The 12,187-nt window shown below is 46.0% G+C and overlaps 1 protein-coding gene across 1 annotated transcript; it reads left to right on the top strand.

Annotated features, from left to right (window-relative positions):
* The first annotated feature begins 5,816 nt into the window (after nucleotides 1–5,816).
* On the top strand, nucleotides 5,817–6,326 carry LOC116489648 (histone H2A-beta, sperm-like). Its single transcript, XM_032188200.1, has one exon. The coding sequence runs from the start codon at nucleotides 5,817–5,819 to the stop codon at nucleotides 6,324–6,326; it is 510 nt and encodes a 169-aa protein (XP_032044091.1).
* Nucleotides 6,327–12,187: the final 5,861 nt, after the last annotated feature.

Raw genomic sequence — 12,187 nt, 5'->3', positions numbered from 1 at the left:
CAAGTGACATACCTCAGTGGTCAGTACTGGAACTAGCACTGTTTGACATCTTTGTCAGTGACATGGACTGAAGGACTGAATGCACCCTCAGCAAGTTTGCTAATAACACCAAGCTGTGTGGAGCTGTCAACATGCTGGAGGGAAGGGATGCCTTCCAGAGGGACCTTGACATACTTGAGAGGTGAGCCTTTGTGAACCTCATAAAGTTCAACAAGGCCAAGTGCGAGGTCCTGCAAACCTTAGAGACCTTACAGTGGTCTTCCTGTACATCAAGGAGGCCTACAAGATAGCTAGACCAGGCCTCTTTAACAGGAAGTATAGTGATAGGACAATGAGTAATGGCTTTAAAATGAGAAGGTAGATTTAGATTAGACATTCAGAAGAAATTCCTTACTCTGAGGGTGGTGGGCACAGGTTGCCCAGAGGAGATACAGATGTTCCATCCCTGGAGGTGTTCAAGGCCAGGTTGGATGGGGCTTTGAGCAACCTGATTTAGTGGAAGGTGTCCCTGCCTATGGCAGGGTAGGGAGGGTGGGGTGTTGGAAGGAACTAGATGATCTTAAACATCCCTTCCAAGAAAAATCATTCTATGATTCTATGATAAATCTAACAACCAATTTCAGGCAACCTGACATTTTTTTGGTACAATATCCACAAGCCTGTTGCAGGATCTACATTTTGCACACAGAACTATAATGCACAATTACCTGCTCAACTATGTGTTTAGGAGGAAGACAACATGCAGTCTGAGGCTGTGTTTTCTCTCAGGCAGAAGACATTACTGAAAGCAACAGTGAAATACACAATATTATCTGTTGTCCTTCCATTTCTTTTTCCACATTGGAATAAACAAAGGAATTTATTCTCCTATAGTTTATAATGCTTTGCAGTACCTTTAAGGCTGGGTCTTGTACTATGTTTGCACAGAAGTTTATTGCATAATAAAATAAACATTTGCTTTTAAGATACAAGCCCTGTTATTTATTTGGATTTCCTTGATGTAATATCTTTCTGAGCTTTTGTGGTGTATGGCACGGAGGCACAGAAAGTTGAAGTTAGTTGAAATTAGGTAAAATGAAGGAAGTGAAGATGGATTGTTTAAAGTTCTTCTTCCAGAGAAGAATGCATTTTAATTTATAAAGGTGCATATTGGTGAGTAGGTTTTTAAAATGAAAACACATGTAGTGGTGTAGGATACAGCAGAACAATCAAAGAAAACAGAAGAAAATTATGGGGTAGAAGCACTGCTCTAAAACTTTATGCTATGCTCCTTGTTCTCTAGATACCAAAAAAAAAATAAAATACCTGTTGTAGGTAAGCTCAATGTGACTCCTTCTGAAAGTGGGAGGTGATTCCTATTTTAAGCAAAACTAACATAAATTATGCTCATTCTGCCATAGATTTCACTCTCTCATTCTCTCATACTTGCAAGTGCAAAGATATATATGCGTCCAAGTATTCTGGAAAGGAACAGTAGTGCCACAGGTGAGACGTACCTCAACATGCCTTCAGAGCTTCTTTTTGATTGGCAATAACTATTAATCTTTATTAACTGAATTTTAGTTGTGCCATTTATATCTTCCACAAGTAGAGATTTCCTGAGATGTATGCATGACTATTCTCTCTTGCCCTTTGAAACTATAAGGAAAAATTACTCAGTCTCAGCATCCTGTATTTTCCTACCTGAGGATTTTATGGCTGCAAGACTGTTTCTCTTCTCTTTCTCACTGTATTTTTATGACATTAAGTTACTGGCCTGGAATTCTGGGTATTTGAATGATAACATTCTGCAACAATTAATTTATTCCTTGTTCTAACTCTTTATTAAGATGCCACTACATAAAAATTTCTAATCAAATACCATTTATACCAAACTTATTATTTCCGTTACAAGGCTCTGCAGTTTAATGTAGTATTTACCTCAGAAAAATACATAGTGCAAACATGAATAGATTTTCATTGCTATGGAAGCCAACTGTAAGGTATGCTGAGAACAAATGTGATCCAAGAAACCAATATTTACCAGAAAATGCACTTTCTCTGACATAGAAATTAAACCAGTAGGATTTTATACTTAAAACCACCACCCAATACTCAACTGTTCTTAATTATTTTAAAATTACACTATAGTATAAGTATTCTAAGTAAATTTAGGGTGAAGTTTTTTTACTAGAATGTTATCAATCAGAACCTGAATGCAGTATGAAATCTCATTTGATGACTTTAAACTGATGTACATTCATCCGTATATAGTCAGTGTAAAATTCTCATTTCAATAAGAGCAAGACAGTTTTAAACATGAAATAGATGTCTAGAAGTTGTCGTTGGGTAAAGATGGAATTTAGGGCTCTCATTTACCCTAGTCATACAGATCTGTGCAGTTGTTTGTGCTTAAAATGGATCAACAATGTCATGAATCTCATAGCCACACATTAAGACTCCTTCGTATGCGGGTGAAACCTTCATAGAAAGAGCAAGGCAGCAAGGCAAGAAAATCCTGAAATGCAGTCTGTGTTGCTTCATGGTGTGGTCTCCATGCAAGGGTGCAGGGAGTTCCGACATCGTAGAAGTGTCATTGTATGCAGGTGTTCCTGGGAAGAGTGCAGGGAGTAGTAAACCTTAACACTGTAAAAGCTCTCTCGAAGGCTTTATTGTTGGGAAAACGCTAAAACACTGAGGTAACTGGCAGGCAGAAATTGGCTCGGAGTTTGAGTGTAGAAGCCAGTAGATTTGAGGTCAGAGCGTTATTGTTCCTAGAATCACTGTAGTTCCCAGAATTTCCTTCACAGGGTGAAGGAGAAGGAATTGGACTTTTAAGATAAGAATTTTGTTTTACCATGTGTCCTACCTATAATTGCCTGTAGGACAGAGATCAATAAAGTTTTCTGGTTTAGGACGACGAAAACAATGGGCATCTCTGCAGTGAACAGAGCATCCCTGGATGCTCTCAGTGTCACCTGCTGCCATCTTCTGGTCGTCGTGTCGCAACCAGCGCACAGCGGTTCGCGTGGGACAAGGTTTTCCCCCGAGCTGCAACCGTGAGCAATGCCATCCACTTCCTATTTCAGAACACCCTTAATGCTCTCTGCCTTTCTTGGAGGGCTCTGCATGCAGAGTTTTAAGCGGGTGTTTTTTTGTGTGTTTTTTTGTTTGTTTGTTTTGTTTTGTTTTCTTTTTTCATGTTTTATTTATTTATTTATTTATTTATTTATTTTCGTTTCCCTTCCATTATGATTAGTAAAGCCTTAACCCCCATGACCCAGAGTGGAAGGGGGTTCATTTTTCCAGAGCAGATGGTCAGGCCCCAGCTCTCTTATATGGAGAAGCAGCACTGTCTTCCTACTGCCTCCCAATTCTGCTTTGTACTTACTCTGAAGCTACTTTTTGACAAACAAGTGTGCTCAGTACCGTGAAAGCTGGGACAAAAGCGCAGTTTCAGAACTTTATCTTCACAACAGCAAGATACTCGCTATGACCTTAACAGACAAGAGACCTTGATGGCAATTCAAGAACAGCATTTTGATGTCTGCTGTTGCATATGAAAACTCCTACAGTATTGAGTCTTTTACCCGGGCTGTTTGACTTGTGGGACCTTGGGAATCCTGACTATTAATTTTAAACATAGACCTCTATTTTTCAATATGCTAAAGATATCCAGGAAAACCAAGTCCAAGGGATATGTAAAATACTGCCACCCAAACATTTCTTATGCTAAGCGGTTCCTATGGTTCAAGAGAAGACCATGTAGTCAGAGACCTCCTCCATTCATGGAGCCCTTGCGAGCAGCGATGCCGTAAAAGCAGCATGCTTCATAGATACCAATTTGGATCCGTGACTGCTTACAGAGATGGAGGCTTTAAAAATCACATGGCATTGATGCTATGAACTCAGGGAGACTGGAAATCAACAAGGATTTGCTATTAATACCAGTAGACAAATATAAAATTGATCACATTCCTGCCAGTGGTACAGGTATCTGAAAACACTCTGTTTCTGAAGTGACCTCATGCATGAAGGAGAGTTGAATTCCTGTCATCCCAGAGAGTGGTTCTAAAACTCCACAACTACAGCAAATACAATAGTCTCAGAACACAAACAAACAAACAAAAAATAAAACAACAAAAAAAGGCAAAGCTCTGGGTCTGTGAGATATTGCTTCCCTTCTAAGCAGCATGGTTTAACTCCTCCACACCTCTGCTAGCGGTGACCTGGAGGGAAGGAAAGCAACTCCAGCTGCCACCCTTCTTTGGCAGGCACTGCCTCTGCACTTCATCAGGCTGCCACTGGTAAAGCTATCCTGAAATTCTAGGATTTGTGTGACAGCAAATAGTTGATAAATTAACAACAGCGGGGAAACAGGATTGGTTGGGATTTGCTTTAATTGGCATCTCTCTGGATACTTAGAGACATGAAGTTTCTTCAACTAGGGAAGAGTTGGAAGTGTGAAGCCCGCTTTGGGCAATGTGAGCAGGGAGAGGACCTACAAAGAGCTTAAATGACACCTTGGTATGAGTTTCTTAGTTTAATAAAAATGAAAATAATAACAATAGCATCAACCACAACAGCAACAACAAGTGTCATCTGGAAATCTCCCTGTACTGCTACAAAAAGCCAAGGAGGCTGAACTTACAGAAATCACAAAGAAAGGTCTCTGAAACTTTTCAGTCTTGAAGGAAGGCACTTGAAGAGACCTTGGGATTCACATCCAGGCGGAGCATGTTGCCTGCATTGCCTCTGGAGTGAAGTTCAGCAGGCACAGCACCCTCTGCCAGCAATATCATGCAGGTGTTCTCGAGATGTTCTCGAGACATTGCTCCCTCACAGCCCTGCCCACATGAACCTGTCCCAGGCAGCCACACCCCAGGGACCTGTTTCTTGCTTAGCCACAGCAGGCGTCGGGCTGGGATTGGCATTCCTTCCGTCTGGGTCACTTTCCACCTTGACCTGCCCAACTGCCCAACAGGGAAGGAGAGGGAAGGGGAAGAGAACGAGGAAACGGAAGATGCAAGAAAAGTACATGGAAGGCTAGGGAAAATGAGGGCTTTGGTTGGAAGGTAAGGCCGAGAGCACTGGGACTGTTCAGCCTGGAGGAGGTGCAGCGAGGTCACCCTGAGAGGTTGTAGAGTCTCCAGCTGCGGAGCTCTTCCAAACCCAACTGGACCCCGGCCAGGGCAAGCTGCTGTAGCTGACCCCGCTCGAGCAGAGGGTGGTCTGATTGGGGTCGGAAGGCTCCTTGTGACTGCAGAAGCCCTGTGCTATGGCCCCGTGATCCTGAGACATGGGGAGAGCCGAGGGGAGGGAGGTTGTCTCCCCTGGAGTGGAATTGTGGGTTTGGGCTGGAGGCGGGAGGCAGCCTCTGACGCAGAGAGGTCACAGGGCAGGGCCAGGCCGGAGAGCAGGGAGGAGGCTCATCCTGGCAAGGCCAGGTGTGGGGACAGCCTCTGCCATGGCAATGGAGGAGCAGGAGCAGGGTGGTCCCTGAGCCCCCTGCTGGGTGAGGTCACAGGCAGGGGGGTGAGGTCACAGGGGGACTCCTGCCTGCTGGTCCCCTCCAGGGGATAAAGGACCAGAGCTTGCGCAGGAGAGAGCCTGGTGCGGAGCCCATCTCCAGAGGGGTGGGCGCTGGGCAGTGCACGTGGGGGCACCCTGCTACACGCAGTGCTCGGACAGGCTGGGCACAGGCACGGGCAGGGCCTGCGGTCGGAAAGCAACCGCCAGGGCCAACAAGGACAGCGAGAGCAGGGGCAAGGCAGTCAGGACGCAGGGAGATCCTCCCGCGCAGCCTGGAGACGCCTCGGGATTGAGCCGCGAGCAGCATGTCCGAAGCAGAGGAGGTCTGCGTGGTGCCTGAGCAGGAGCGGGAGCCTGAAGCAACGTGCTCTGGGGGCCCCCCCACAGGCCGGGGAGCAAAGGCCAAGAAGAGCCGCTCTTCCCGCTCCTCCCGGGCTGGGCTGCTCTTCCCTGTGAGCCGCATCGACAGGCAGCTGCGCAGAGGCCGGTTCGCCGAGCGCCTTGGAGCCAGGGCCCCCGTCTTTCTGGCTGCTGTGCTGCAGTGGGTGACGCACAAGACCATGGACATGGCTGGGAAGATTTCCAAGAGGAGCAACCAACATCGCATTTCCCCGGGCCACTTGCAGATGGCTGTGCGGAACAGCTCTGCGCTCAAGCAGCTCCTGCTAGGCAAGCCCAGGCACCACAGCAGGGCTGTCCCCCAAAGCCAGCGCGTGGCCGCACCCTCCAGAAAGAGGAAGGCCAAGGATAGGAGGAGAAGGCGCAGGCAACGGGCTGCACCTGCCCGTGCCACCGCTGCTGTCGCTGCCAAGTGAAAACAGAAATTCCTGCCCCAGAGCAGCATGGCCACTTGCCCGTCTCTTGCCAAATCCACCGCTCTGGTCAAATGGTCTAATAAAAGTCTTTGAAATGTTGTGTTGTGCCTGAGGCATGCCTTGTGGATGCTAGGTGGTGCGGTGGGGAGAGGGAGGATGGGGGACAGCAAGGAGGGGACACCCCGTCAGTGGACTGCTTTGTTAAACAGTGACACCTGGCAGTGTCACAGCGGGGAAGAATCTGTGGAAGAATTGCTCAGGGTCCCAATCTGCCTTTCAGCATTTTGCCAGCAGCTGAGCTTCCAGCGCCTTCTCACTGCACTGCCTTCCCTGTCCAGGAAAGAATGGTTCCTGCACAAGAGACTAAGCATGACAGCAGAGAGAGGGAGAGCATGTGGGGCAACGAGGGGTCGTGTGGGTGATCAAAGTGGCACCTGACAGTGACCAGAGAGGAGCAGGTCACTCTCAGCCCCTTGTCCATGTGACAGGGTTGTCCAAGCATGGTCTCTCCACCACATCGCTCATTCCCTTCGTGGGAGGAGCAGGGGATGCTCCTGACGATGCAGGGCAGCTCTTGGGCCAAAGAAAAGGCACTTCTCTTCCACAGCATTGCCCCACTCTTATCTTTTTGCCAGGGGGAAGGGCCACCTGCCCATGGGGTCTCTAAGAAGGCCTTTGGGATTAGGGTTCTTGCAGGAGCTTCTTCTTAGAGGAGCTCCCACCTGGGGGTAGCATCTGTTTGCACCGTCTCAGAAAATCTCCTCCTGGCTGGTCAGATGGAGAGGTGTGTGGAACAGGCATGGCAGTGGCCAAGGGGGGCAGAGCTGCAAATGGTCATCATTGGTCTTTGTCTTGAGGGAGGGACTGTGTGCTGCCGCGTTGACTTTGCTGACAGCCCTGGGGACTTCATGAAGCGTTCCTTGGATGTTCTGTGTGGCTAGCCCCCAACATCATCCCCGGCAGACAGAAATGCTTTCCAATACAAGAACTCTTTAACAACCTCCACCGTGGCCTTCAGCTGCAGCACAACGATGACACTGGGGAGTTTATCCTCAGAGTCCCCCTGTGCAATTATCAGAAGCCCCATCAGGCTTGTTATCATTTATGCTCCGACTCCTTAATGATGCCTCATGCGGCTCATCTCTTGACACAGGCTCCATTACCCACAGCACTGAGCACTGGCCCTGTGTCGCACTGGCTCAGTTCACACTATGGCAATGCATTGGCTTCTGGGAAGGTCAGGCACAGGCACTGCTCCTGGAGCATTTGTTGCCTGGTCACCATCAGATAAAAGTTGGGGTTTCCCCTGTTCTTAGCTTACCTTTCGGCTCCCCTTCTCATCCATTTCCTCCCCCATTCTTCCACCTGTTTCACAATCCACCCCTGCTCGCTGGAAGACAGCCATTTGCTCCCTTCCTTTGTTCTGTGCAGCAGTGCTTCTCTTGCCATCTTAGGGCTCAGGTGAATCTGATTTGCAGATGCACAAACACTCTGAAACCCCTCTCCAAATCCCAGAGGCTGTCAACTACTGGCCAAACCAAACAGAGATCCCTGCTGAGAAAACTGCCAGAGACTGTGCGGGACTGGAGGTGGGGAGAAAGAAATGCTCTTCTGAGCACCTCATTGTGCAACATACCAAACACTGGCTGCAGTTCGGGTGCTTAGGTGCCCTGGTGGCCCTGGCCTTTGTTGAGCTGTGAAAGGTGAAGCTGCTGAAGACCTGGCCCGTGACGGAAATACAATAATGCCTTGTGATTAGAAGGAAGGTCTTGAAAGAAAGACACCCGTATCTTGTGCACTTGGTTTGGGTCAGCTGTGTAAAGTCCAGGGGAAAATAACAGTGGGGTAGAGTGCAGGTTCATGCTTGTGTGGCCAAACAGAGTCATATTAGCAAGGACTTGCACTCAGGAGGTTAAATCCAAATAATTTCAAAAGCAAAACATGGCTAAAGTCTGATCTACCTCCTAGTGATTCCTGTCAATGTCCTAATGAGGAAGGACGTGGGAGAGAGGAGTGGAAGTAAGCCTCAAGCCCGAGGAGAAAAAGCCCTTGAGCGAGGTGTTGGATGAGCATATTGGAGATATATACCATTCCCTCAATCCCCAGTACGGGTGTGTCCAGCCGGCTCAGCCACTCGGCAGGACAGCGTTTTGCTGAATTAAAATGTTCCCTGTTGCTACTGAAAGCTTCAGATTCTACTGAGCTGAAGCAGCACCGGGCTCCAGAAGAATCCTTCTCTCTCCATCTTCGTTGAACCCCTGTGTAAAGCAGAAGGGAGTAACAGAGCCAGTGTGTTTCCCTGCATTCAGAGAACCAGCATACTGCAAAGGAACAAGGTGTTCCTCCTCAATCGCACACCAAGTGGCCAAAAGGAGAAGAGTCACACGTCCAGCTGTGCTCTCTGACAGTCTCAGCTTTTCACAGAGCATTAATGGGCATGGAGCTAATGGCCACCAACTGAGGGCCACCAACAGAGCCACCTTGTGCCACAGGTGCAGCGGAACTCCAGGAGCTTTGTTGCTGGAGGAAAGGTCATCCACAGGGGGGCACAAGGAGACTCCTACTTCACTGAAAGGCTCTGCAGCCACGTGGGTCATAAGGATAAGACCATTCTTCCCTCCACAAGGTGGTATGAAAAGAGAAACTGGCAGGAATGATGCGGAGGATGTGCAAAGTATCTGGAGTTACCGTGCTTCAGAAATGAGGAGCAGGAACACAGGAGCCAAGCAGTCCTTTCCAGTCTAACTTGTTCTATGACTTGGTGCATGCCAAAATTACCTCTGTCTCTGAGCTGCAAGCAAGTGGGAGGATAAGAGTATAATAAAGGCTGTGCAGCTGTGTTACAGACCCAGATACTCAAACACCGCAGGTAGCACGCTAATCCTTTGCTTACCGGTCCTTCACAATGTTCTCCTCAGCTACCTCACCATGTCCCTCCCATCCACTGTGGAAATGGTACAGCAACAGATAGAAGTCACTTTGACGGTGACTTTTAATGGGTTAGAGATTTGTTTGTGGCATAGGTGCCTTGGGAGAGGGATTTGGCTTCCTCAATCATCTCTGTGTTCTAGAAACTGCCGCACTCTCTGGCTATAGCTTCTGCAGGGTTCAACTAGGAATGAAATAATGCATCTCTTTTGTCCATGCTTAGGGTTGGAAAAGAAGGAATAGTTTTCTCTAGTAGATGAACAACTCTTCAAACCAGACAGAAAGTGACTAACCATTTTTGACATTTAGCATATTTATACGAGTGAGCAGAGCTATGGCTGGCTAGTGTTGCTAAAGTGTATGCTAGCCTTTCCGTTTCTCCTACATTGAAAGATGACAGATGTCTCAATTGCTGCATGTTTCAAAGGAAGGTCTCAAGAACAGGCAACTGCAGTTATTCTCCTGAATGTATATGTAAGGAAGGAACCTACAAAGACCTGCTTCATATGAGGGGCAGGAAGATTTGTTTTTACATCCTCCATACTCTTGCCAAGTAGAACAATGCAGATTTAATTGCCTTTGCAGAGGAATTTTTTGTTGAATGTGCTCCATCATTTTGAAAATCCCTTCCCAGTTAGTGGCCTTGTTTTCTTGGAGGGATGATCCTGCAGGCAATTAATTTAATGGGAGCCAGTAGAACAGTGGAATATCTAGCACTAGTTAGATGTGTAAACACAGGGACTGAGGAAGATTTGGCTTTCTCAGTCATTTCTGTCATCTAGAAACAGCTGCACTATTTGGCTCTAACCATCCTGAGTCTATAATCTACATCTGGAGTCGGGGCCAATGTGGAGTGCAGGAATCTTCACTGCCTCAGTCAAACAAACTTCTGTGAGCACCAATTCTTTTCCCCTTTCGTCCATGGGGTGCTGAGTGGTCTGTGTGGTACTTAGCTGCCTACTGGCGTAAAAACACATCAATATTGTTCAGTGAAAATGCATATTAAAATTCTGTTTCCATGCAGTACGTCTCTGAATTTATAAGCATAAAAGTTACGTTCTTGAGCCAGAAATGACCATGCAAGCCTGCTTTGCACACCTGACCCATCTTTGGTGCTATTATGAGCATTTGCAAGGTAGTTCAGAGAGGCAGAACAGAAAATTAGCTGGCTAAAAGCCAAGCCATTTACCATGATGTAGTTTCCACTGGATCACTTCCCTGATATGTCTCATACACAGGTGTTTGCTTGCTACTGTGGGCAGAACAAAGCTGACACAGGCCATGGTTGCTGTGGGAATGACTGGACCTCTCAATAAAGGTTTGCCTGGACATGAAACAATAGCAGTGGATAATAGTCATTAGGCTGTACAAGGCTTGGTAGTCTCTTGGTGATATCCTGGATGTGAGCCCCTGATGTAGTGCATGTAGGAGGGGAAAAGTTCTTTCCCTTTTCTACAGTCATGAGTAAGTGGCACAGTGCTCACCCAGGCCTAGCACCCATAAACTACTTGCTGGGAGCAAAAACTAATGGAATTTAAAAGAAGTTTTCTCCACTCTCCATTTTGTCTTTGGCTTTTATTGTTATTACTGTGCCTCAATGTAACTGTTTACAATATACATATTAATAGTTTTAGAAGGAGAAGAAACTGGAACCTTGGCAGCCAGAACTGCCTGCAGCAGAATGCTGAATCAGATGGATCTGCAGTTAGGAGGAATCCTAAGGGTGTATCAGACAAATAAGGAAGTTTCAGACAAGGCTTTGTGTCTTCTGTATTACATTCAAAATGTATTCTAGCTACCAAATATTAAAAATAATCTAATCTTACTTTATCTGCAGGAATAGATATCTGCCTTCCCAAGACAACATGTTGTAGCTCTTATAGTAGAGGTGGGAGAAGAGGCCTTTGTAAGTACAATGCTACATCTAATTCAGAATAAAGTGTAAGTGTTTACTTTCAGAAAGGATCCCTAGAGTTCAGACACTGAACCCTGGGGATTTCTGCTTGAGATTCCTTTTTGTGCTGCCTGTTGGCAATCAAAACAGTGTCCCTTCAGACACATTGCATAGAAAACTTTGGCTTTAAAAAAAAATGAATTAAGGAAGCTGAAAGGAGTGGAACAGTCTGGTTTCACCTACTGCCTGAGAAAGTACTTCAGAACCTGCTAACAAGATTTCCCTAATAAGAAACACAGAGCTGAGAAAAGCACATTTGTTTTGATATTATAGGTAAGGAAATGCCTTTGTATAAATACTAGTAACATTTTCTTAGCAATAATATGTACTGTACCTCCAAGCGTAGCTCTGTTTGTTCAGTAATCTGAAGTGAAGTTAGATATAAAATTACATATCAAGCAACTGCAGGATTCAATATGAATGCACTTCACTGACTTAAAGGACTCACAGTGGTGGATTAGAAACACTGTTCTGGATTAATAGAAAAAACTATTATTCTGCAAATGATGCATTTATTTTTATATTGACTTAATTTAAAGTAGCTGCTATTTAAGATGTTTTACCTTCATCTTAATCAACATCTGCCATCTTCTTCATGATAAAGAGCTGTTATTTTCTCCAACAGAGAAATCACACACACACCAGAAAACAACAACAAAAACACCCAACAACAACAGAAAAAGAAAAACATCAGGGGAAAGCTAGACAGTACAATTGTGCAAGATTGCTTAAAGAAGTTTTAAGTTTATGCAAAGTCTAGAGCTTGCAATTCAAATCTACATTGCTCAGCATGGTTAGAGTATTATGCACCTTCCAGTGAAGAAGGGGGGAAAAGGGGTGAGATGGAAGCTGCAGTGGGAAGAAGAAAGGACATGACATTCATACAAAAACTCTCATTTTTCTTTTCTTTTCTTTCCCTCATTCCTTCCCTTCCAGGTCTTAGCAGTCTTGGTTTGTGCTGTTGCACCTTCAGCACAGC

The sequence above is a fragment of the Aythya fuligula genome, chromosome 1 (assembly GCF_009819795.1).
Source record: "Aythya fuligula isolate bAytFul2 chromosome 1, bAytFul2.pri, whole genome shotgun sequence".
Taxonomy (NCBI): Eukaryota; Metazoa; Chordata; class Aves; order Anseriformes; family Anatidae; genus Aythya; species Aythya fuligula.
Note: the sequence above shows the minus strand (reverse complement) of the source record. Positions and strands in the feature narration are given on the sequence as shown.

Bases quoted from the DNA above. Each gene is read 5' to 3' on its own strand.
- LOC116489648 (XM_032188200.1), top strand. From the start codon at position 5,817: ATGTCCGAAGCAGAGGAGGTCTGCGTGGTGCCTGAGCAGGAGCGGGAG.